This window comes from Lathamus discolor, chromosome 3 (assembly GCF_037157495.1).
Source record: "Lathamus discolor isolate bLatDis1 chromosome 3, bLatDis1.hap1, whole genome shotgun sequence".
NCBI classification, from domain to species: domain Eukaryota; kingdom Metazoa; phylum Chordata; class Aves; order Psittaciformes; family Psittacidae; genus Lathamus; species Lathamus discolor.
This window is the reverse complement of record NC_088886.1, coordinates 82,972,362-82,998,254: the sequence shown is the minus strand read 5'-3', so window position 1 is coordinate 82,998,254 and position 25,893 is coordinate 82,972,362. Positions and strand designations below refer to the sequence as shown.

The following is a 25,893-nucleotide window of genomic DNA, read 5'->3' as shown; positions in this document are numbered from 1 at the left end:
TTTCTGCAAATTTTCACGTCTGTATGATCTGAAGTGTAGCAAGCTACCTTGGAGGACTGCTTTCTTAAACTGAGACATTAGGAAAGACTGAACGAGTACAAACTGTTGGTACTGCAAGTACCTCTGGCAGTGTTCTGAAGGCCAGTGCTTTCTTCAAGCATTTGTAGCTGAGGAGGGTCAGAAGCAGAGCAGGAGAAATGGTGATGAACTCAGCTTCATTTTCCCCAGCTCCCTTTCAGCCCTATGAGCTCCTATATCAAGATCAGATGTGACTGGAATGGGGAAGGCTATCAGGGAGCAGCTTCTGCCTTGCTTCCTCATCAGCTTCTGCCCATTTTATACAAAGCTGTTCAGTGTTTCAGCCACTTGATCAGAGAGTTAATGTGGGTTTGTGAGAATCCACAAACATGCATGTGGGATGGCTGAAAAGTATGTCCGGTGCATGAGTGGCATGGGATGCAAACTACTGGAAAGTGGTACAGGGTACTGTGGGTGCTGCAGGTATACCTGCTACCACCTTGCACGTGACTTTGTCCTGGCTGGACTGGTGCTTGTTTGTTCCCACTTTGGGCTCCTCAGAAACACTGTTAAAAAGCCCCAGCAATGAGAAGCTTGTTGAGTCCAAGAATTGCTCAGGTTTTTTTTTTTCTTGCAGTTCCATCTATAACTGAATGCTCAGCAGCAGTCCACTTAAATGCTTATTTGTGCCTTAAATCAGGACTGCTCATCGGTCTGGATGTTTTGCAATCTATCAGCTTTTCCAGGATTTCGGAAGCATCCAGAAAGTGGTGAGAAGGTGGGGTGAAGACGTCAATGCAGTTTGCTGGTGCCTGCTAAAGTAGGAGTGGGCTGCAGGAATGCCTTGTGCTGTGGTAGGAATTGGGAGCAGTTTGAGCTTCCCTCTGCCTCACTTCACCACGTGTGGCTCAAAGTATCCCGTGTTCTCTGATGAAGATGCTCGGTCTGTCATGTAGGTTTTGTGTTACTGGCTTGTTTTGTTGTATGTACCATAGGAGGCTTGCCAGTGGATTTGCTCGAAACTGTTGATTTAGCATTATAGTAGTATTTTAAGGTAAGATAATTAATATCGTGGAATTAATATAAATTTTATCATGAAAATGAACATTTTTTGATGCTTACCTGCAGTATAGTAACTAAGATGGTACTTTCATTTCCAAGCATAAACTGTTATTTCAGATACTCATTGCACAGTGAATTTTTCCTTTTCAGTGACTGATTACAATAAGTGCATTTGACAAACACAGTTCTAGTAAGTAATAGAGTCTTTGATATTAGTATCTACATTTCTTATGGTGCCATTTTAAATGGACTCTCCAAAATTAGCTTATCTTCTGTAAAGCCCATACAGGTGAAAGTACTCAGTTTCAAGGTAAATAGAAAGGAAATAATCTGTCTTTCATTTTACATTCCTCCTTTCATTTGGTTTTTCACTTGAATAGAGAAAGAATAAAAACAAAGGGCATTTGTTATCTAGCAAAACTCAGAAGCTATATCACATGAAAACCTAATGAGTGTGACAGGCTACAAATAGCATTGAGCATGAATCTCTTACGGAAGAAAAGAGGAATGTCCTTTGGTATATTTACTTCAATCAGCCCTAATAAGGCTTGCTTTATGTGTTTTATGCATCCGCCATCATAATTATAAATCCTTGACATTTTAGCACTGGCATTTATATCTGCCAGGGAAGCTACCCAGAGTCAGCCCTCAAGGAATATCTGTATTGTTACTATGGATCTCCATAACAGCTCTCAAGTAGTTACTAAGTGGCTTAAAAAATTACATATCAGTCATGCTTGAAGGGCTCATCAAACTTTGCCACAAATATCAATGTTAAGTACCCAATCAGCTGCATTGTTTGAAGTACAGTCACGTGTGCCCATGGAGGAATAGGTTGGACAAGAAGTATATGAGGTCTCGTCAATCAGGTAGTTTTGTGGGGGGGTTTGCCATGACCTTTCAAAAAAGATTAAAAAGAAACCAACCTCAAACCCTGCCAGTTTAGCTACAGGGAAGATATGGATATCTTTTTATTTTGATCACACACAAAACCAACAGCTAAACTTGCTGAAAAGCAGGCACAAAAGGGGTTTCTCAGGCATAATTTCCTAGTCATATTTTTTAATTTACCTTTTTTTTTTCCCTTTTCATTTATTTTTAACCTAGAATAGTTAGAGTAGTTGAGAACCTTCACAAAATAGCAAATAAAAAACCCCAACAACCATAAGAACCACCACAACCCCCCAAGCCCTTAACAAGCAAACACCACAAGAAAAGCCACAAGAGAAATTACAGAGGGCTGTTCAGGAACTCTTAGAGACCCAGAAACTCTGGCTCATAAATTTAGCTACTTGCCCAAATTCAGTGACAAGACTGAGAGCTAAATGGAGGACTCGCAGTAACAAAGCAGTCTGGAAGTTTTGACCTCCCAGAAGTAAGGGAGAGTTCAAACCCCTTCAATGGCTGTTGATGTCAGTAATGACAAATGTGGTAAATCAGGGAAGCACAGTCAGAGTAGGTCTTCAGCAAACAAAAACTCTGTTGGGTGCCTGGTAGTGCCACAGCACAGGCACAGCAGGAGGGCTGGGGAAGAAGCTCCAGAGGTTTAGCTTGCAGCCTTTTCTTTACATACTGCTGTCTCTAATTCTCTTTTAGATGTAGTAAGCGATAGGCAAGAAGAGGAACTCCAGATTCCTTGGGAAGTAGATGTGCTATTTAAAATGTGAAGACTGGAAACAATTTGTATCTCACTGTTTGCATAAGCTTTTCAGCTTACTGATAATTTGAAAATCTCAGCTTAATTTATGAAGGAAATTAGTATTTAAAGTATTACCTCTTGCCATGGTGCCCGTTTATGGTGAAATAGAAACAATGGAAGCATTTGGCAGTATTGAGGACCTTCAGTGGCCCTGTAAACTGAAATAAACCCTGCAGGGCTCTACCAGCTGTGGCCTTGTATTCCACCCTCAGTTCTTAATTTTGTCCCCTTCTCTGTCTCTTGGGTTGTGCCGAAACAGCTGCACTGTCACTTGGGTAAGGATCGTTCCCTGCCTTTGTCACCCTCCTTTCCCTTCCTCCATAAAGATCTGGGACTTGGGCTGGGTCTGGTCTCTCTTTTTTGGGCATGCTGCTTCTCTTCCTGTGGGGATTTTCCTTGTATCCTTGAGAAGTTCTGAGAGCAGAGGCTTCCAGTGTTTGTACTGTGTGCGGTAGGATTCTGTTATTGGCTAGTTTTAGGCAGTACCAAAATAAATCTGAAGAATAAGGGTAGGAAAAGTGTCAGGTGGTCTTTGGGAAAGATACTTTGGTGTATGTAATTTTGGCATGTAGGTAAACAAGATGATCTAATCACCATAGCTCTCATGTAATGTATCTGTAATTTGTTTTCATATGTAGGTGTGAAGGAAGGCTGCCATATGGTGTGTATATTGGTAGTTTTCCTTGACAGCCTTTATTTTAAGTTAAAGGAATTCCAAGGCAAACTATTATGCAAGAATACCATTTCAAATACTTATCAGTATATACCAGAAGAATACCTTGAAAGAATATTGAAGAAAGGCTGTAAAGCTCCAGGAAAGTTTTAAATTGAAAAATTAAAGAACACTTTCATCTGTTTTTGAGGTACCCTAATTACCTTAGTTCTGTCTATGTTGCACTGTTACCAGTCTTTCATCTTTTAACCATTTGAACAGGAGTCTTTCATAAGTAATATATGAAATCTGATTTTACATTAATGAGTTTGTGGAGTTCTGAGACAACTTCCACAGTGGCTTTATGAAGTGGGTTTTTGTTCAATGTATGATACACTTTACTCTTGGTCTTTTTGCCTCGATCTGAAGTGTTCTTGTCTCCTTGTGGGCATAATTTAAAATTACAACCCATCCCTGTAGAAGAGTTTCTGTTAGAAAGAACTCTGGAAAGAACTGCAGAAACATTCTTTCTGTTGTGTTCACACTTCATGACACACATGTGCACAGCACTCTAGTGTGCTGCCACCAGAGTAGGGGAACAAACATTGGTCCATCTTAATTAAAGGAGACAGAGATATGTCACTACTGCGAGATTACAGGCAATGGCAGTCTTAAGATGCCAGCTCAGTGACGTGTTGAGTGAAATTTGCTTTGAGTGGTTCACAGAGCTGAAGCAGCTGGAGGGTGGAGAGTTGCTTTTCTTCCTGGTTTAGTTCCCTGAACTGAGGCATCGTGTTTCTAGCAAGTTGTAGCACTTGCATTAAGGAGCAGTAGAAGCTAGTGGTTGGGGAAAGAGGAAAGTCAGGCCACAGCAGCCTCAAAGTAAACATCAGATTTTGAACTTAAGATAGCCTGGTGCAAACTGCTGGCTAAAGAGGTATCTTTGCCCTTTATCTTGTGTTAGCACTGGTGCTCAGGTGTCTTGGATGGCTGGAGTAAAGAACTGACCTGGCCAAATACATAATCTTGCTGAAAGAAAGGGGAAAAAGAAGAAAGGATCCCTTTTACCTTTCTTTTTTGGTCATATGTAGGTTGCTGTCAGCTGCAGCCTTTCTCCTGTGTCTGATTGTGTGCAGGTACAAACACCTGTGGAGAACTGATGATTTTTTTTCTTTTCTTCGTTTTATCTTTGGTGTATTCTGGTATCAGTGTGTCACACTATGTCTTTCTACCTCTGTTATGTATGCGTACATACAGAAATACAAGATTAATCTTACAGAGAGCAAGGTAATGTGATGATGTGATGAGTGTCATTTTCTGCTGTAGTTTGAGCCATTGCTTCTCCTTATGTCACGAAGTTCAGTGAAATAGTCACCGAGCTATTCATTCACCCCTCCTGACAGCTCTTTGTGAAGATGCGAGCACTTTGTATGCAAAGTCTTTACTAAATGACCCAAAAAAGGGAGAATAGTTTTGCTGCATCAATTTTCAAGTAACTAATAATCACTCCCACAGGAGCACCAGCTCTCATAGGTACAGAAATGGTTAAAAAAAACCCCAAAGCAAACAGGCTTTTTCTTAAATGAGCATTTGAAGTCACAGACGGGGAGCATCTGAACAGGATAAAAACATGTCTTGAAAAAACCAGGTAATTTTGTTACGTTTCATTGTCCATAGTGAAAGAAGAATGTAAATAAAGTTCTAAATGTGAAAAAATTGAAAGGAAGAATATCCCTCCAGCTTGCATGAAAAATGTAATATAAGTTGAGCATTTAATTCCTTTATGTGATTTTGAATATATTATTCCAGCTGTTGGAAATTGCATCTTTTCAATCACATACCGATGTTAGCCTGTGTCTGAGAACTTCTCTTAGTGATTTTACCCTCACAGTAATTGAAAGCTGATTAATTTAATTGCAAGCAAGCTTTTATTTTACCATTTCTTACTTAGTACCTTGTGTGTACGTACATGCCTGGTGTTTGGGGTCAGAAAGGAAATAGTGGTGTCTGTTTTCTAATTCAGTGCAGAAATGCTAGTAAAATATACAGGTTTTAACCTCATTAACAGTAATCTAGTTGTCAAAAGTGTAGTTTGAAGAGAGAAATAATTAGGAAACCTTTTATTTAAAATGGTGTTTAGGGCAATGGAAAGTCAGCTGTTTCTGGTTTAACAGACAAGTGCCTTACAGCAAGAGCTGTAAAGTTCTGCTATTTGCTCAAAGGTGAGGATGTTTTTTCTTTGAAATTCTGAAGCAAATCAAAATTGTTTGTATTAAATTGAGCTTGATTAGCAAGCACTAAACCAAAACTGATGCAATTGTAGTTCGGAAGGCCTTATTTTTACTGCTGCTTGTGTGTGTGGTGTATATGCCAGCATACAGTGAAGGATGGCTGCAGTGTATGTGTATGAGCTGTGAGCTCGAACATGGTTCTGCAGCTGCCTGCAAACAGAGCAACAACAGGGTTGCTGCAGCTTGGCTTGATGGAATTGAGTGGTACTAGTTTTGACAGGACTGAGCCCCTGGAAAATGGAAGGTTTCAGAGAGGATCGGGGAGGAGAACAGTTTGTCTTGTGAGTGGTTTTTAAATGAAACATTGCATCAGTTTTCTCTGTCTTAGTGGCCAGTAGTTCCCTGGGGTAGAACATCACGCTGCTGCTTTGTACTGGGTCCCTTTCAGTCAGTCGCATCATTGTCTACTAGTGGTATTTAGCCACCTTTTTGTATATGAGGGCTGATGTTAATCAAATGTGTGTGTTGCAGTGTTTGGGAATATAGTAGTGTAATTTTTTGCATTTTCTTGTTTTACTTTTTAGCAAGCTTTGCAATTTAAATGTCAGTAAACTATTGAAAGAGCTGTGCCATAGGACATCATGCAAAGATTTTAAATGAAATTTGGCCATACTACATTGTTTTGAGCTTTGCCACTTTTAATCAACGAAAATGCTAATAAAATAGAGGTGTTCGTTATCGTTGCCTTCTGTTGTGACCATGTCAGTATCAGTAGGGGGGAGTTTAGTAATCAAAAATCATAGGAAAGTGCTAAATGTTGGTAATTCGTTGATTGCCTAGGTAACTGGTAGATTGTTAATAGATATTACAGTAATACTGGTGTAGAGCCATTTTACCTGTACAGAACTACATAGGTATCTTTCACAGTAAATATTCAGGTTCTTTAAATAGCCTTTAAAAAAAAGGAGATGCTGGAGTACAGCAAAGGGTACAAAACCCCACCAGAGCACTAGTGTAACTTCTACAGCTTACCAATATCTAGAGCAGTGTTTTGATGTGTTGGAAAAAACAATCTGCTGACCTACTGAACTCTCAGTATTTATAAACATTGAACTGGGCGAGAATAAACCAGTGTTGCAAACAGTGTTGTTGTTTTCATGATATGTTTGTGGAGGTTTGCTTAATATGTGCTGAAGTTCTTTTCCATCAGAAGAGGTTGGCAGTCTGTTCCAATTAAAGAATTTTCCATACTGGAAATGAGAAGTCAATTACTACAGTTATTTTTGAATAGTGAATTTACATAACCTTAATTGTATTCATTCCATTTGAAAGGCTGAAGCTGATATTTATAATGCTTTGATTAGCAGTGTGTTTATCATGTTAGAGTTGCTACTAATAAGGTGCCTCTGCAGTCCTGAGGAGTTCTCTCCCATATAAACATTCTAGAAAGCAAATGGCTGTTTATTTCACTGGTGAGGAGAGGCATTGTATCTTTGCTACCTCCATATGCAGTACCAAGGTATCTCCTTTCCACTTCTCTCCAAAAAAAGGGAATTTAACTCTAGATCATGTTAATTTTTTAATGGTGTGTTCCGTACTATTGAGAAATAATTTTGCTTTTTAAAAAATCCAAAACTAAATTAAATTAAAAAATCCAGACTGTCACAGTAGTGCCTGGGTGTAGACGAGGGAACTGCGGGCTTCAAAGACTGACAGCAGTAAGAAACGTCCCTGCTTTCAGCCAGGCTTGAGGCCTTTGTGGTTTAGCTCAGATGAAATCGTCTTCCGGCCATTTGCTGGGCTATATCGCAGGTGTTTGCCTGCTGTTGCCCTGCACTGCGGTGCACGGCCTGCCCCAGCTCCCGTCGTGGAAGCGGAGTGCTGCCGTGGGTACAGTTGGGAAGCAGGGTGGTGGCAAATGTGTCTTTGTCCTGACTGCTGTGGGAGTTAGAAGGAGCTGATGCGTCTCCATCTGTTGAACCTTCTTGGTAGGTAAATGAAAGCGGCAGCCACCTGGAGATGCAGAACTGATACAACCATTAAGCCATTTACAATCCTTCCATATAATTAAGTGGGTGAAGACCTGGAGTTTTGATCCCCTGTGTTTTCTGTGTGTCGTTTTGCCTAAACCCAACCCGTTTCTGACCAGTTGTCAAGGCAGTTGTTTGAATTGTAACCTGTTATCTCTCAGGAAGTGTCACACAACATTAGGGCAGGTGCTTAAGGGATCCTTGGTGGAGCAACACCACAAAAAAGGTGTTGTTACAGTCAAAACTTTATTTTAACCTGGACCCGCTGCAGATTGGGTCCTCTTACAAAACCCTCAAACCCCTCTGCAGATGGGGTCATTCACTGATGTCCTAGAGCCGGTTCTTTGGGCACCTCAGCCATAACCCGAGCTGAGGGCACTCACACAGGAGCCCCTCAGCCGGCCGGCCGGGTGGCACGGGCAGGTGTCCTTGTGCTTCCTGATGGGTCCGGGACCCCGTTAAGAGGAGCAGCGGTAGGCAGCGGGCTGGCCGCGGGCCATGGCCGCCTTCCCCAGGAGATGGCGCACGGTGGTGGGAGCGGGAGCGCCGGCCCCGGGAAAACGGTGGAATTCCTGTGGTAAAAACTGCAGTTGTAATGCAGTTCGGCTTTCTGGGCTGGCTGGTAGGTAAGCTGCTATATATTATAGCTGTCAGAGTCTGTCCGTGACCTTATTTCTCTGTTAAAGTAACTTTAGTAGGAATGGTAATACAAAATTCCATTTGAACTTTAGGGGAATGAAGGAAACATACAGCATTTAGAAACCTGAGTATGTGATAATACCACCATGTGTGTGAGCCTGTGAGAGCAGCAGTGCAGGGCCAGACTGCCGCGCTGGTACCTGCTAGTGACCACTGGAAAATACTTGAAGAAAGTATATAGAAATAGAGTAATTAAAACACCAGTGTCCTCCTAGTTTATTGTTCTGGGTTTTACTACTATGTGTTTGGGGGACTTTTGAGTCTGAAGTAATGCTTGCATGTTACTACTTAACAGTTCCTGCTGATCTCCATTAGTAGAGCCGCTTCTGCTCTTGACCTTTGCAACACCCTGGGTCACTAAGTGCAGAGTATTACAATGTGGTATAGTATTTAATATGCTAGGGTGTGAAACCATGGGGAAACTCAGCTTGGTCCAATTGAGGAATTCCCTTGTTTATTCCCATCAAATCAGAACTGAGCTCCGTTTACTGTGTGGCAGGGGAGTTGGAGCTAGATGATCTTCAGGTCCTTTCCAACCCTAACTATTCTATGATTCTATATTGCAAATGCTCAAGTGAACTTGGTATCTTACTACAACCTAGAGTGTTTTCAGTGCTGTGGTCCTACACAGTCTCCAGTTTTCTCTTCAGCAGCAGCATCTTTCTTAGAAATTAAGTTTCCACAACAAAAGTGAGATTGAGAAAGCAAACATTTGGTGGGCAACAGTTGTGGAACTTCCCCACGATGGACTTCCATAATAACATGAATATGAATGGTCATTTTAGAAACAAAGGAAATACACCATAGGGTCTGTGGGGTTTTTCTTGGTACTGAAAAAAATTGCCATGATCTTTTGGTGCCAGGCTTTAAGGCAGCCTTTCTGGCTGTATGTAGTTAAGGGGCATAGTGATGACCTGGTGATGAATGCAGTGAACACCGGTAAGGTTTGCCTGTAACACAGGAGTAAGGTACAGAGTTATCTTTGTTACTGAAATGAATCTTCCTTATATGTTTTAAACAAATATAAATTTTATGTTGTAAGAGCTGGCTGTATGGCTGTGGAAAGGAAATGTACTCCATGAGGAAAAGGAGAGCAAGTTTTCTGCATAATTATTTAAGGGGGTTTGTGTGTCGCTGAAACGTGCATTGGTGAATGTGAGCTGACACATTTCTAGCAACCAAATTATAAATGAGTGGAAGACCTGAAAATGTCAGTTTCTTCCTTAGAAGCACTTCAGGATTCTTCTTTTATTTCCTTTTTTTTGTTTGTTTGTTTGGTTTTTTTCTCTCTCATGCATTCTCTTCTCCCCGTAGGCAAATGAGCTTCTTTAAATGTTTGTGTTCTGTTTATCATGGGATATACTTTTTGACACTTAGTGGAAGTGTCGGAGGAGATTCAATGTACTAACACTTTTATAAAGAGAATGTGAATGTGTACCTTAAAATAACAGAAAATAGTATATCAGTGCTTTAAACTTGTTTCTTTGTGTATCTTGACAGTGTGTAGCCAGTTGTGGGTGTTCTGGTCTTTTTCATGATTAGCCAGGAAAAACTTTAGTCTTAAGGAGCTCAAAAGTGAAATGAACACCTCAAGATATCTTGTACAATGCTTATTAGGCAAAGTATGGTACGAGAACTAAACAATGTCAGCTAGTGGGGCAGGAAAAGCGCTTGTACTGCTGCCCTTACCTCCTCTGCTCTTGGAGAGGGCTCTGGGGTGTCAAGCATCTTGTTGGTTAAGAACTGAGTCTTCTAATTTGTTTAGGTTCATTGCTAATTAATGTAGTTTTGGGTTTGTGTTCCCAGAACTGCAACATAGTTAACTGTTTTCTTGAAACTGTAACACAGTTTACACTCAGCCCCATGCGTCTGAGTCACTTGATGAAGCTGTACACACCTTGTCTGATTACTTTGTATTTGTAGGGCTTTTTCTGGTGGTTTCTTTTTTTGGATCATGTCAACATCAGTTGTTGCTTAATCTTGACCTTCCTATGTGCCTGGAACAATGTATGTGGTATAAGCTTGCAGGAGGAGATGATAGGTACATGGTAGGTAGGTAGAGATGTGTGTGTACATAAACTTGCTGGAGCAAGAAACTTTCAACTGTACAGAGGCACAGGCTGCGCAACTAAGGAAACTTAACACTCTTGTCACTGTGGCAGATGTATCTTGTCCTTATAATGTAATTATTATGTAGTTATAAATAAAACATGTATCTGCTCGCTCATGGTTGTGTTACCTTGGTGCGATGTGTCAGGCAGTAGCACTAAATTTTTTTTAATGTAACAGCGCCCTCCACCCCCAAGAATTAAACGCTGTTCTGTGTTTATAAGCATGTTCAACCCTAAATGTTTTGGAGCAATGTAAAATGCTCACTAATGGTAGTATGCTAACTCTGAAAAAAACCTTGTCAGCACAGGGCAGTGCTGAAGCACATATTGAAGTCATATTGAGCTCGATATATTTAAAAATTTAAAATGTTTTTAAACACAAATGTGTGTACTTTTATGAATCCATGTTTATTACTAGCTGTTCTGAAAAAATATTGATATTTTTGTACTCCCAATGAAGAATAAGTGTTACTCTAAAAAAAAAAAAAAGGAAAAAAAAGTGACGTTTGGGAATACTTTAAATATACAAACTGTGTTCTCTTTTGTTTCGATAGCTTATCGCTGTTTATGATGAACAAGAAACTCACCGGAAGACTGATGGCACCAATGGCAATTTGACAGACAGAAATAGCCCTGACTCTTTTGAGACAGAGGTGGCGGCTCAGCTGGCTGCCTTTCAGCCAATTGGTGGTGAGATTGAAGTGACTCCTTCTGCACTAAAACTGGGTATGTATATCTTGTATGTTTGTTTAGGTTTGGGGGGGATTTGGTTTAATTTGTTTGGTTTTGGTTTTTTTTTTTTTTTCTTTTTGTTTTTACCAATATATAGTATTACTTTATTTCTTTTCTGCCTGTAGCCCGTTTTGTGTATTCGAAGATTTTGTTTTACTTGTTTGCAATTTGCAGTTCAGTGAAGACAATTGTAATGACAAAAGTTGGGCCTTTGAACAACTGATGCTGAAGACTGCAATGGAGCATGGCAAATTTGCACCTGAGCCTTGTACCCTGCTGTGTATTATGCCCATCAGTACAGCTGGGGTCTCTGTTTTCCTCTTTTCTTTGAGGGGATAGGTGGCTGACAATCCTTCATTGTTTTCTTCCAAGAGCAAAAGAGATGAAACCTATGCAAATTACAAAGCTGTTGAAAAAAATCCACGGTTTTGGGTTTTCTTGGTTTTTGTTTTGGTTTTGGTTGTTTTTTGGTGGGTGTTTTTTTTTTTTTTTTTTTTTTTAGGAACCTGGTTCAATGAGTAAACCTGCTGTATGCAAATACTTTTATTGATTCTCTGAGCTGGTGCCCTGTTCTGGGGTGGGAGGTGGAAGGAGATTCTGGTTTCAAACAGTTCAGCTCTTTGCCTTTGAAGAAGTTGCACAGCAGGGTCTGTCTGCCTGTTTGACTTTCAGGTGAGCAAACTGTGATTAGGAGAGGCTTCTGCTTAATTCCCTGTTATATCAGAGGGTACTACGTGAAGTGCTGCAACTCTGTTCCCGTGTTGTTTCACTGTACCTGGAAGGCCAAGAGCTCAGAGACTGGTTTCCAATTAGAAAGAGAGAGTCTTGTACATTGAACACAAAGCAGTTTGAAGTATTTTTGTGGATTTAGAGCAGGCTCAGCTGTCACCTAGATAGTAGATATAGAGGCTTTCAAAAACAGATTGAGGGTGAATCCTCTTACTGTCTGTCTGTAAAGCTGAAGTACACTGACAGTATTTAGCAAATGAATAATGCTCGGGAGAGGCTTCTCTGAATTCCACCCAGGCTCATTGCCCAATTCACCCTGTATTCTTCAGTACTGCTGGCAGTCTCCTAATAGCATGCAGTAAAATTTGAGTGTAAGCAGGTGGAGTAAGGATAGAAATAGTACCTCTAGTTGTACTACTCTTGTGTGGCAGCCTGATTACAACCTCAGAAATTGCATGTTTACTTGTATGCTTATTTTAATTACATTTTTTTAAAGGAAAAGGCTGATAAACAAAACCAGTGAGCTAAAATAAAACTTCTAATACTGCTCACTGGATGAAATCTATGCTGGGTTTTGTGCTTGATGTAGGCAAATACTGGAATTCAAGCTGCATGAAAACTTTTGTATTCAAGTTTTTGTGTTAATGGATCACTTCAGTTTTCTAGAATACAGAAAAATCTTTTTGTATATTTAATGTCACACAGGAATTTCTCATGCCTAAAAATCTTGGGGAAAGACTTATCCTTGCTGTAACTTGTATGTATTTGAGCTGTGGTTTTGGTAAGCATGAGGTATGGTGAAATTTGTGGCTAAAGGTTCAGTGATGGAATGGTTTGCCTCTTCATTTATTGAATATTTTTTAAATAATACCATGTAAACACATTTTAACAGGTTTCAGAAAGTAGATATTGTTCTCCCTACCATTCTGAGCTATATTAAAGAACTCAATCATTTTGAGTCATTTGTCTAGCATACTATCGTATGCAAGTTGAGGGTTGGAGGAAAGAGTATTTCAGCTTCATACAATTTTATGTAAAACACTTAATGCTGGAGCTCTTGAGCTCTCCAGTAAGCTACCAGGTAGTTCAGCTTTCATAGCATTTATAGAATCTTTCTACTATAGGGTGTAAAAGACATGAAATATAATGAGAAGAGCAGCCAATTAGGGTTCCATTTAGTTTTCAATGGAAATTAATACATATTTGAAGTTAAAATGGATGCTTGCTTCTTAAAACAAGAGAACCCAAACGTGTCTGTCTCAATGGTTCTCTTTCAGATTGTTTTATTTTATGATGTAAATGAAAGATTTTCTACCTGTCAGTCCTATAAACTCAGTCTACACTCTGAAATATAGAGTGTAGAGAATTGTTTCCTCTTTCGTATGACGGATTACAGTTCTTTAGACTTAATTTTTGTTTGTATTTTTCATGTACAAGTCCTTGGGCCTTCAATTATGTCCCTATTTCCACTAGAGGCAAATTGAAAAGTAAATGAAGAAATAGAAGGACAGTTTGGTTGCATCAATATCATTGATGCATGCACCACAGTAGTCTGGCTCCTTGTCCACTTATTGAATTGACCCACAATTTTAGCAGAAATAAAAAAATAATTTCAAAATCTGTTTTTATTTTGAGAGCAAGGATGTAATTAAATATATATGTAGTGAGCAAGCACTGCTTTCCATGGTAGAGCCCTGCTTCAGGAACAGTCATGTGCTAAACTTTTGGAGTATTTTTGCAGAATGGCTTTAGGGGTGAACTGCAGGAAATCCTTTGTTTTACCATTGTCAGACTGTGGAACAATTTTGCCTATTAATTTCTGTTGGATGTTCTGTATTCTATGAAGCCAGATCTGTGGTTTTAGGTAAAAATAACATCCATTTGGTGATCTGCTGAAAGAATACTTAAGAGCTTCGTGCTTAATAAGCATGTAAAACTGAACACTACTGCTCCAGTTCCCTTTCTATTTTTTATCCGTAATTCAAATCTAGTGCAAAAGAATATCAAGTCTGGCAGGGGTTTGTTAACTTTTGTTAACTGTACATAGTTTCTTATTTCAAAATATAAAAGAACTTTTAATATAGAAAATCTTGGTGTACATCTTTCAGTTGACAATGAAATAAATATAGGTCTGTTGTAAAAAAAAAATCCCTATTTGACAGAAAACGTGGTTGGGTAGGGAACATATTTCATGCTACAATACAAATGGTAATAAAGCAGCTGTTAATATATATTACAAGTTTTAAAGAAACACACAACTGTTTAATGTGTTCAGTCATCTGTTTGAAACAGTGAAGAAATGACCTACTGATTTTGGTATTTCTATGGGTAAGTAGAGAACATTGGTATGCTGTTACTGACCTGGCAGCTGAGAGAGCTTGTCTGGTGAGACTGTTCCTTGTGAGCAGAACTTGCCAGAGTACACTGATGATGTGGACATTACAGCAATTATCAAAGAATGATACAGGCAACTGAATGCCTAAATAGGTGATTTACGTTTGAAAAATTGGATGGAGGTAAGCTTCAACATCTTTAACCCCAAATACTGTCATAAATTCTTTATTGTCTTTTTTAACCTTGCTCCTTAGGTATAAAACTTTGGATAGACAAAACCTCACAATGAACACTGAACTTGCAGTATGTTGAATACATTTTAGCTGTGTGACGTTAGCTGTGGTGAATATCATAGAATCATAGAATAGTTAGGGTTAGAAAGGACCTTAAGATCATCAAGTTCCAACCACCTGCCATAGGCAGGGACACCTCACACTAAACCATCTCACCCAAGGCTCTGTCCAACCTGGCCTTGAATGCTGCCCAGGGATGGAGCATACACAACTTCCCTGGGCAGCCCATTCCAGTGCCTCACCACCCTTACAGTAAAGAACTTCCTTATATGCAATCTAAACTTCCCCTGTTTAAGTTTTAACCCATTACCCCTTGTCCTGTCACTACAGTCCCTAATGAAGAGTCCCTCCCCAGCATCCCTGTAGCCACCCTTCAGACACTGGAAGGCTGCTCTGAAGTCTCCACACAGCCTTCTCTTCTCCAGGCCGAACAGCCCCAACTTCCTCAGCCTATCTTCATACACGAGGTGCTCCAGTCCCCTGATCATCCTTGTGGCCCTGCTCTGGACTTGTTCCAACAGTTCCATGTCCTTTTTATGTTGAGGACATCAGAACTGCTCACAATGCTCCAGGTGAGGTCTCACAAGAGCAGAGTAGAGGGGCAGGATCACTTCCTTTGACCTGCTGGTCACGCTCCTTTTGATGTAGCCCAGGATACGGTTGGCTTTTTGGGCTGTGAGCGCATACTGAAGCCGGCTCATGTTCAGTTTCTCATCGACCAACAGCCCCAAGTCCTTCTCCACAGGGCTGCTCTGAATCTCTTCTCTGCCCAAATGTAAGGCAACAAATGCCTCAGTAAAAGAATTCATTTCAAAATTCTGTGTTAAGAGATGGTCTTCTGGCTGTTTGACTCCTTAGCCCTTCTCCTGTCTGGCATGAAGGCTGTTGTATAGTAAGTATCACTTTTGAACTTGTGTACCCTTAGAAGACTAAATATAGTTATTTTAGTGGAGCAGGACTATGACTGACAATTAGTTGTTTTCCCATCTTTTCCACAAGATTGTGATGCTCTCTGGGAGCAGATGTCATCTCGAGCAGCGTTTCATTTCTGTATTGTTCTTTCATCTCCTTTGGTCTGAGCTTGCATAATCAGACACAATTATTTTGAATGGATAATTAAAAGTTAGGATGCAGTAATGCTTTTTTAAAAATAGTGTATCAAAGTCATTTAAGAAACACGTTTCCTTTATTCTGCACAGATGGTGGCTTTTGCTTTGTACAAATGCTGCTTAAATGAATACTTTTTGCCCAGTCACTGTTGTTGATCATTGATCTTTGTAACAATAAATGTATTATGTTGGATTTTTGGCAAATTGTGTACAAGTCTATTCATTGATATAACTACTAGTAAACTAACAAGTGTTTGGGATGATGAAACATTTGGAGATCCTTGTATGTAGGTGGTAGAGTAATTACTGGGTTAACTAGCATTGGTTTTTGTTGGCATTGGGTTTGGGTGTGTGTTTTGTTTAGGTTTTTGCATATACCATATTTTAATATTTCTCTTTGGCCAGAGATCGTAGCTGAGAAATCTTTGCAGAGGAGGGACTTACCTTTGCAGACCTTGTTGACTGATTGCCATTATTCCCTGTTCCAAACTGCTGTTTTGTTGCTGATGTATGATTAAAAAGTCATTCTCTCATCTTAAAGATAGCTTTGCTGGGGTAGTGGATGACATTCTTGTGCAGTGTGTTAAGATCTTTAGAGAGCCCTTGATGGATGGGGTTATGTATATTAGGGATACTAACAGAATGTGCAAATAACTCTGTCTGGGGTTCTCTAGTAGTTTGAGGTTTTTGAATACATACACGTTTATTGTTAGAATTATTAAACATGAACTAGCAATGTAGAGTGTTGAAACACAACTTTATGGTAGCAACTAATGGGCTATGTGTAAATTGATGTGACATTCGCTATGATTCTGTGATTCCTAAAATATTTTCATCTTTTTTTTTTTTTTATAATTACCAACTTTGGACTAGAAGTTTTTAATAAATCTTTCCCAAAGAAATGGTTACCCCCAGAAATCTGCTGTGCGTGAAAGTGGTGTGTCCATGGTATTTTAAGCAGTGACCTGTCTGTAAGGAATGCTTTGTGTGATCATTAGTTCCAACTGCAAACTTCAACATAGTCACTTCAGAAATGTTTGGATTTGTTTTCTGTTAAAGCACTAGTGTGTCATTATAACATTTCAAGCTTGTAGCATGCCAGTAGAGGCACTTTAAGAAGGAGAGTTTACAAGTTCCTTGAAGGCTTTTCAATTAAAGTAGCTGGACTGTCTAGGGTTTTTCATGTTTGTGGTTCTGTTGGTTCTCATAAGAAGCCATCTTGTAATTTTCTCTGCACCCATGAGCACACTACTGGCCCTTCTGGTTTTCTTTTGTACTTAATAGTTTAGTGTTCTTTTCTAGTGTTTTTGCCTGCATGGTAGTTAGTAGAACAGGAAAAGGAGGAGTAAGAGGTTTAGCCTTTTTGGTTTTTTTTTCCATGGTGGCAGTTTGTTTTTAACTTTTCAGCCCATACAGGCAGGAAGCACTGCACTAATTTATTCATGGAGGATGCATTTTATGGACACACTCATCTGAGCTGAAAATGCTTTCATGACTGGCTTAGTGTTCTGTTTGCTTTATTTGATAGATGATGGCTGAGGGCACATAACCCTTAGCTGTTGATTTTCTCTTGCTCCTTTCCTTGGTGTTAAGTAGTCATGATTTTTCCTGGAGGAAGACAGACAGTATTCGGTGATACTTGTCACTTCTGAGTACTAAGGTAGGGGAAAAAAGTGAGGTATGTGTAGGTATCTCCATGATGGGTTTTATTTTGTTTTCATTATTCTTTCCTCATTTTCCCTTTCTTTGGGAATCAGGTTGAAGATTGCTGAAGCTGTTTTCTGAGTACAAGCATCACAGGAAGCAGATACAATTATGTTACTTCGGCTATCACAATAAAACTTAGCTTCTTAATGAGTTTCTACCTTTACTAGTGTTTAGATAAAATTGAGGTTAGACAAATAAGTAATTGCTTGTAACAGTTATTAATAGCAGGTTATAAAATTGTCTTGTAAACTGCAGTTTAACTCCACTCTTCGGAAGCTTTCACTGCTAAGTAGGGCAAGTGTCTTACTTTTCTTGTTGAAAGTTCTTTCTTTGGTATTTCAGAATTTGCATGCCTTTGCTTTATATATTTCTTTGTTTTCTTCTTTTATATGTATGTATATAACCCTCAGCCACCCAGTCTGATTAAAGCTCTAGGCAAGTGGAAGACTTGGGTGCAGATGATGGTTGGAATGGCTGATTATAGTCTCTCTCATAAAATAAGCTTACAAATGGTTGAAGTTCAAGTGATATTGAGGTTCTTGTGCCTTTGAACAGTCAGTTCTTTCAGTTATGCTTATTTTATATAGTGCCTTTGCAGTGGACACTTGTTTCCTGAAAATGGTGAATACTATCTGGTAATGCTCCAGCCCCTCCAATAGGTCTAGTACAGGATAATAACAGTACTAGCTTAGAAATTTTTGATTTTCCATTTTGATGCAGTTGTTGGTGTTGTGGCTGCCTCTTTTTTAACATTTGGGAAAGGCTGTTTGCACTCTTATGGAATTTCCTTGAAGGTGTTCTGGGGGTTTCAGACAGAGAATATACTTAATCAGCTGAAAATGTTTGTGTGGTTTTGGGCTTGATCTAGCTTAAATTGTGCTTCATGGGATTGTTCAAAACACTTGTTTAGTTTGAATGGTCCTCTGTGTTTGGGTTGCTAAGTCAGTTGACAGAGATGTTTCCGTTGGCAGTGTCTTTAGTTTGAAGTCCAAGGGAATTGAAGGCAAGTTTTCTTCTGGGAGTGTTTGAAAGTTTCTCCCTTGATAGGCCTGACAGGGCTTAAATTGTTACCTCCAGGGTACAGATGTTGTCCATTTCTGTGTGGCTTTAGAGCTTTGAAAGAATTCCTTCTCTTTCTCGTGCTTTTTGAAGTGGAAGCATTGCAAGTAGGCTTGTGGGCATCTTAAAGAGCATATATTTGGTTAGTTCTCTTTCAAGTTGGTGTTGAGATACACAGTGTATTTTTAAATGCAAGGAAGCCACATGATTGTGCTTTCTAAAACATTATGAAAACAGATATAAACTGAAACTATTAAATTGCTAAACAAAAGTGTTGCTAATGCTTATGTACGGCGTTCATGCTGCATCAGAGTAAGTCGAAGGACACTTTTTCCTTAAACAAAAGCTGTCCTGTTCATCTTAATTTTGCAATGTCAGTTTATTGGCTGAGCGCTATGATGTCTGTCAGTACACTGAGTGTACTACATGCATTTAACAAGTCTCTCCTGTGTGATTCAGGGAAAATTAACATTTTGAAATCGGTAAGCTTCAACAGAAATGCATTCTTAGAAGCACATGCTGCCTTATGAGATTTGAGGCAATACTGCTTATTTCCTTAAGCAAATATGACTTTATTTTCTTTCTGTGGTCTGGAAGGCTTGCCCTTATAGTACTGATATCAAACATTGTTCTGTTTGTCGTAGGTGTTGCAGGAATGACACTGTTGATAGATTTTTCTCCTCTGCAGCATTCAGTTTAATCTACTTTTAAAGAAATGTGATGATCAATTCAAGCCTACTTGTGTTCCTAAAACAAATGGTTTCTGTTCTCAGGCAAGCTAAAGGTTTGAAGATAACTTTTCATTTCAGTCAGAGTGCAGGCTTGGCATATTTTGACCCTGTGACTTAAGGCTGGTATTATTTAGTTGTCCTTGATTCATGGAAATAAGCTTGGCACCAGCATAGCTGAAGTTTATCTTTGTATTGCAGCAAAAGAATACAGTAATGCTTTCTGTAAATAGACACACACACACACACACACATATATACATACATAAAAATTTCCAGGTGTTTCTTTGTCTTTGGGTTGCTCATTTGGAAAAAAAGCCAGTCTTTCCTTCCTTTCCCAGTACCCACAAATTTAGTGGTAGTGTAGGTAGTGAATTTATGGACATAGTCGGTTACCAAAAAAACCCTGTTTCTTTTTTATAGCCCCTTTGCCTCTGATTTCCCCCAGAATTATTTCTCATCAATTATTCCCCTTGTCCCTATTCCTTTTGCACTTGGTTTAAAATGCGTTACTTTGCGGCAGCAGGTATCTCCATGAAAATATGTTAAGTAGGAAGAAAAATATTTTTCCATTACTAGTTACACATTTTTGTGCAGTAGCTTTCTAGCTGAGATGTTAATTTCCCGCCTTTTATTGCCTCAGGGAAGGTTCTGGGGAAGGTGATGAATGGGACTTAGAATGATGGAATAAATTTTATTATAAAAGTCTGTGCTGCTTTTTGACATACTTTACTTGATGTCAGTGTTTTTCCTTCAGATTTCTGCCCGTACAACTAATTTTCTGATGTTGCTGAGTTTTGTGAGTATTTGTATATTGTTATCATGCATAGTTAGTTTCAAAGGTAGTAGCTCTTAAAAAGAAACAGACCAGCCCATTTAGTAAGCTAAATGCTTGCAGCTGAAGGTTTTGGAAGGCTATAGTATAATATCATACTGGAATGCTATAGTGCAATCTCTGTCAGTAAGTACACTCTAGTGCTAGGTGAGACAAAGGAGTGTGTAAGTGTGTTTATAAATCTCTATGTGCTGTTTAGCTCTGAGGCAGTATGGCAAAATGTGTATTTCAGTTTGAAAATGAGCCTGTTAAGCTTGGCTGATTGATAGTTTGACGTTTTCTTATTTAACTTGAAGAAACACCTCATCTAAAGGTCTGGAGGTAGTAGATTACCCTTCTTCTTAAGAACCAAACTAATAGTTTTACGCATTTTTTGCAATGTTTGTTTGATAATGATTGTTTACTGTTTGCTTCCATATCAGTGTGTTCCAGGATACTGATGAGCCCATCCTCATGAAAGTCATCATTAGTTACAAGTAGCAGGTAAATGATTCAGTCAGTTTGCCCATTGCCATGTCGTTCTTTCTCATCGCTTTCTATTTAATACACGTTTTCAAGAGCCACAGTTGATAGTTATTTGTCTCTTTACTTTGAAGTGCCACTTCAGATTTTGATTGTTTCTTACAAACAGATAATCTAGAATCTCAGCCAAGTTAAATGGAGAGTTGTGCATTTGCTGCACCTGAATGTAGTTGGCAAAAGGTGCACCTCCCTCCCAATATGTTGCACAGTTTTCCCACACACTGGCTATTGATTTATGTTTTGCGTTCTTCCTAACTTATTACTTCATTAGAGGAAAGTCTGTTTACTCTAGACATTAAGTAAAAGAAGGATGTAGTACGTTCAGTAAAGAGACAAATCCCACAAAATACTTCGGTCATCTCTTCGTAACCCTTCGACAGAAAAGGACAAATGACCCTCTGTGATTGAATCCTTTTAAACTTTCCTACAAAAATAGTCACCTTACCATTTAAATATTAAGAGAGACTAACAGGGAATGATTATTTGCTTCCCTCACCGCATAGAAACTGGAAGTATCGAGCAAGATTATGGTTCAACAGACTACAAAGCAAAACAACCCCAAACTAACTTTTTCAGGAACCATTCAACTAGACAGTGTAATTAGATGTTACAGGTCAAAAGTGGATAAGTTGTAATAGAATTAGACAAACTCACAGGAAATGAGTCATCAGTAACTGTTAAAATAAGGTGGCCTAGATGCTACTTTGATTTGGAAATCTTTCAAAGATTAGTTTTTCCAAGCTGGTAGAATATAACACTTTGTTATGCCTTCTCCTTGAGTATTTGCTACCACGTATAGATGCAGGATAGCAGATGAGGTGGACCCAATATAGCTGTTCTTGTGATCTTATTCCTTGAAACCTCACAGAAGGTTTCAAGTTCAGGAGGTTTCACTATTTTATCTTAATGTCTTATAAAATTAGCAGGAAGAAGTTTGAAATTTGAGACTAGAACTAGTTCATCATGACAAGAATAGAGAATAATTGCAATAGGCTTTCTTTTTAAAGGAAAGGTCAAACCAGAAAAGGTTGTTAATTTAGATCAGATATATAAATATATAGGTCATTTAAATATTGCAAACACCTATACTAATGCCTTAATTTGTGATACTCCTTTAAAATATCATTTAAAATATATTAAAAAATATAATTTGCTATTCTACTACTAGCAATAAAATGCTACCAAGGTGATATTCAAGCCGCACAGTTTAGCTGCCAAAGTTTTAAAGAAAATGGAACCATTGAACTGTGGAAAAGTGACTGCATAAGCACCTGTAACTGATGTTAGCTGAAGTGCTAAACCAGCTTTTGGCAGTCTGGCCTCTTTTGCAGGTGCACAGACTGTTGGGGTGGTTTTATGTCAGTTTATTCAAATAGTACAGTTCGTTAAGTATTTCATTTGAAGTTGAGAAATGGGCTGGGAATTGAAATAGCAGAAATACTTATTTTCACCTTTCAGTCCGTGAATAAAAATGAGGTGTGAGAGTCTGAGATCTATTAGTTTTAAAATCTTATAGGATATATTAGCCTAAAATGATTTATTTAAATTCAGTAACTACAGATAATATGCTGCTTTAAAAAAACCCAGTCTAATAAGATGTGTATGTTTTACTGTCTCCAGCAAGTTGGATGATGAAGACAACTGGTGTTTTTAGGTATATATAAACAAGCACCCTCTTCACTCCAACCAAAAAACTGTGTGTGTAAGGAAATTCTCATGCAACAGAAATTAATTTCTTTTTTTTCCTAAATGATAGTTTAAAACCAAAATGTTTTGAAGATGCTGTAAATTGTAATCCTGCGTCTGAAGCTGGAGATTGGAGGATTTGCACCCACTGGCTGATTCATAAAGGTGGTTCACTTGAACAAGAGTAAGAGAAAGCCTGGCCTGTAATCAGAAGTGCTGATTTTTGTTGGCAATAGCCAAATAGTTCTCACTAAGCTCCTCATCAGTCTGCCCAGCAAGGATGAGAGTTGTACGTTTTGCTAGAGCTCAAGTTGGGGGAAAAAAAAAAATCACAGCTCCCTGTTGTGAGATGATTAATCCTCTCATCAGGAGGATTGGGCTGCAGCTCCTTCGCTTCTGCTGGATCTCTTCCACATGGTACCTGCTGTCAAGACTGAGGAATCACGATGCTCCCAGCACTCCAGTAACTTTGTGTGCTCCATGTCTGTCTTAGGAGTAGCTGAAAATAGGAGCATTTTGTTGATAGAGGTTAGAAGATCCTGAAATGTCTCTAGATCTGATGTGTACTATGACCTTAAGTGTAAGAAGAGAATACTCAGTTAAGATCCAAACCAAAGTCTTGTCTTCCGGCTGGAAACTTCCTTGAGAGAAATTTTGAAACAGGGAGAAAGTAGCAGCATTACTTGTACATTCTTTGTAGATACCTGTGTATCCTAATGCCTTAAGATGAGAGTGATAGAAAGTAGCAGCATTACTTGTACATCTTCTGTAGATACCTATGTATCCTAATGCCTTAAGATGAGGGTGATAAACTTGTTTTCATATGGATACAGATTTTGGTCCTGAAAATGGGATCTAGATTAACTTCATTACTTTTAGGTCCCTTCCAACCCTTGGGATTCTGTGATTCTGTGAAAATATGTACATGGGTGATTCTTACATGTCCATCCATCTTTGAAACTCCCGGAGCTGTAAGCGTAAATATTCTATAGTTGCTTCATTAGGCAATGACAACACCAAAGATATTTCATTCTGGTCATAAAAGTGGTGAGAACGGTTCTTGTGCTTTGTAACTGAAACCTGACTTAATATGAGAGAAGACAATTCTTTTAAAATGTACGGCTCCAAAGAACACCACCCCAAAACAATCTCTGTTTAAATCCTTCACTGGGTTTTGCTTGTAGGCAATTGCTTTTATTTTAATTTGTAAGAAACATTACAACTCATTTAGAGCAATAGGGAAATAACTTTGTTCTGCACGGGGCCAATATATAAAAGAGAGAGCTTGTTGGAAATGTATTTCCATCTGTTTATAGGTTTAACTCAATTATATTAACTGTTACTCATCCTGGTTCATTAATTTAATGCTATATCCATGGGAATTTTAAAATTGCAGTACTCACTTTTGTAAGAACAGGTAGCTACAGATCTGAGATTCTATTGATAGGTACTATTATGAACAGTTTGAGTTAGCTTTAAACATAAAAGTCACACCACCAGAGCGTTGCATATTAAAAATAGTAAAAAAAGCAGTGGCACAGTCCTGTCACAAGGTAGAATGTACAAGCTAATGTCAGCTATGTTTTAAGTACATGGCAGAGCCATTACGTGATGCCTCGGGTGGTGGTAAGCAATAAATCTGAGGGTGCCTAAATTTACCTGCACTGATTGCTTAGTGCTCTCAAAAAGTGCTGATCAGCAGAACTGTCTGTATGCCTGTTAACGTGGAAATTATTTGATAGAAGAAAAATAGGCATATATTAATGACCTTTCCTATATTTAAATATAAATTAATGTCCTGCTTGTGGGGTTTTGTTTCAGTGCCCGAACTGTTTCATGACAGGACCAGTTTGAAAGCAATTCTCACTTCCCAGTTTAAATGGTGGTTGTTTTTGTGAGTCTGTTTGGAGATCTTCCAGCCAAGAATTGTCTGTGCTGAAGTGCAATTTCACATTTGTGAAAATTATGACTTTAATGTGTAGGTGATTTATTGTAAATCTCTACCTGCTTATGGTATTCTGTCCAAGTGTATCTTTTGTTCTCCTATTAAGTAGTTTTTCCTTGTTACCTGGAAAAACAAACAAGCCGATCTCATAATGTTTTAGCTGTCACTAATGCAGGGGTAACACTTGTGCTTCCTTGATTTGTCAGCTTACTCAAAAGTCATCTGAGAACATTTGCACCCAAAGCAATGCAAAAATAACTTTTTAGTACATAATTTGACTGCATTATAGATACCACTTGACTGCATTATAGATACCACAGGCTGCTGAAAATGCTCATGGGTAATAAAATCTGGTTGTCTTCAGCAGTTTTTTGAATTTGTCCATGTAACAGCAACCTCCAGCCTAAATCCCAAAGAATAAAAGGATTTAAGCCTGTAGGTGAATTGTGCTTTCCTGAGCAAGAAGACTTAAGAGCAAAACAGAGAAATTAAGAAAGGGTCGGAATAATCTCTTTTTCTGTGGTTGTGGTCACTGTAGGTGATACTCAGCTGTCTTAAATTTAGGTGTCAAATTTTATGCCAGAATTCAGAGCCTTGAGACCCTGAGAAGTTTAGGGGACACCTCAGGAAGAGCAGCTGAAGCTCCTAAGTTCCCCCAACTACATTCAGATCCTGAACTTCAAACCTTACATTATTCACCTGAGGATATGCAGTGTTCTAAAACCCATTACTTGTGGTTGGTCAGCTGTAAGTAAGGCTGATGAGTGCATTCCTATTTAGGGTATGTGTTAATGTCTCTCTACATCTTTTTCAAACAAAACAAAACAAGAAGACGGGTTTACATCTGACATGGAGATGTTTCTGTTGCCATTGTGTTGATGCAAATTTTCAGTTTTTAATTGTGCAGAAATGGCAGAATTCCTTTTTTTTTAATAGATATTTTCCCCCTGATGTAACCGATTTAAATCTAAGTGTGGTTTCTTCCATATGCTTGTTTCAACCGTATTTGCAGCTAAAAAAAAATTGTTTCCAAAACAGAAGAGTTCAGGGAAAATACACTGTTAACCATGAATCTGTATAAATACTAATTTTTGAGGGTGATGCTAGCAAAAGGGAAAGATTGATCTACATGGCTTGAAACAAAATATGCAGAGTTTACTTAAACAAAGGAAAAACTGCAGGAATTCTTGCAATTGGCTTTGTCACAGGGTATGTATTGTGAATAAGGCTGAGACATCCCCGTGTGCTCAGGAGGGGCTGTGGTACCATAATAGAAAGTACTCTGCAAAATTTGAGAGAAGGGGAAATACACCCTGCAGCAGTTGAGGTTAAAACCTGTTATCTGGGGAAGAATTTAGTCTTGGACATGTGTTTGATTTTTCGTTGTCTGTAGATTACTAACGGAGTGCAGCAAGATGAGGATAACTAGGTTTTTTTTTTTTTCAAACTGAGTTCCTAAGTTAAAAATACAAAGTGCTGCTGTCACAAAATAGTACTGCTAGTAAATGACATGTTTGTATGATCAACTTGGTATGCAGAAAGGAATTCTTCTGTGTATCATGATTTGAGGGAAAAGATGAATTTTCTGTTTGAGCTTATGCAGTTACAAATGTTCAGCATAAACATAAGAGCATGAGTACAATAACATTGAAAACCACAGCATGACAAAAGGAAAGCAACAAGGAAAAAGGCAACATTCTGTTTCTCGACAG

General features: G+C 38.8%; 1 protein-coding gene across 4 annotated transcripts in view; it reads left to right on the top strand.

Moving 5' to 3' along the window:
• PARD3B (par-3 family cell polarity regulator beta) overlaps window positions 1-25,893 on the top strand; it is a 414,980-nt gene that overhangs the window by 118,728 nt on the left and 270,359 nt on the right. For all 4 annotated transcript variants that reach the window (XM_065670133.1, XM_065670134.1, XM_065670132.1 and 1 more), the window contains exon 3: window positions 11,057-11,228. In XM_065670133.1, coding sequence (XP_065526205.1) covers window positions 11,057-11,228 — 172 coding nt within the window. The remainder of the gene's footprint in view (window positions 1-11,056; window positions 11,229-25,893) is intronic.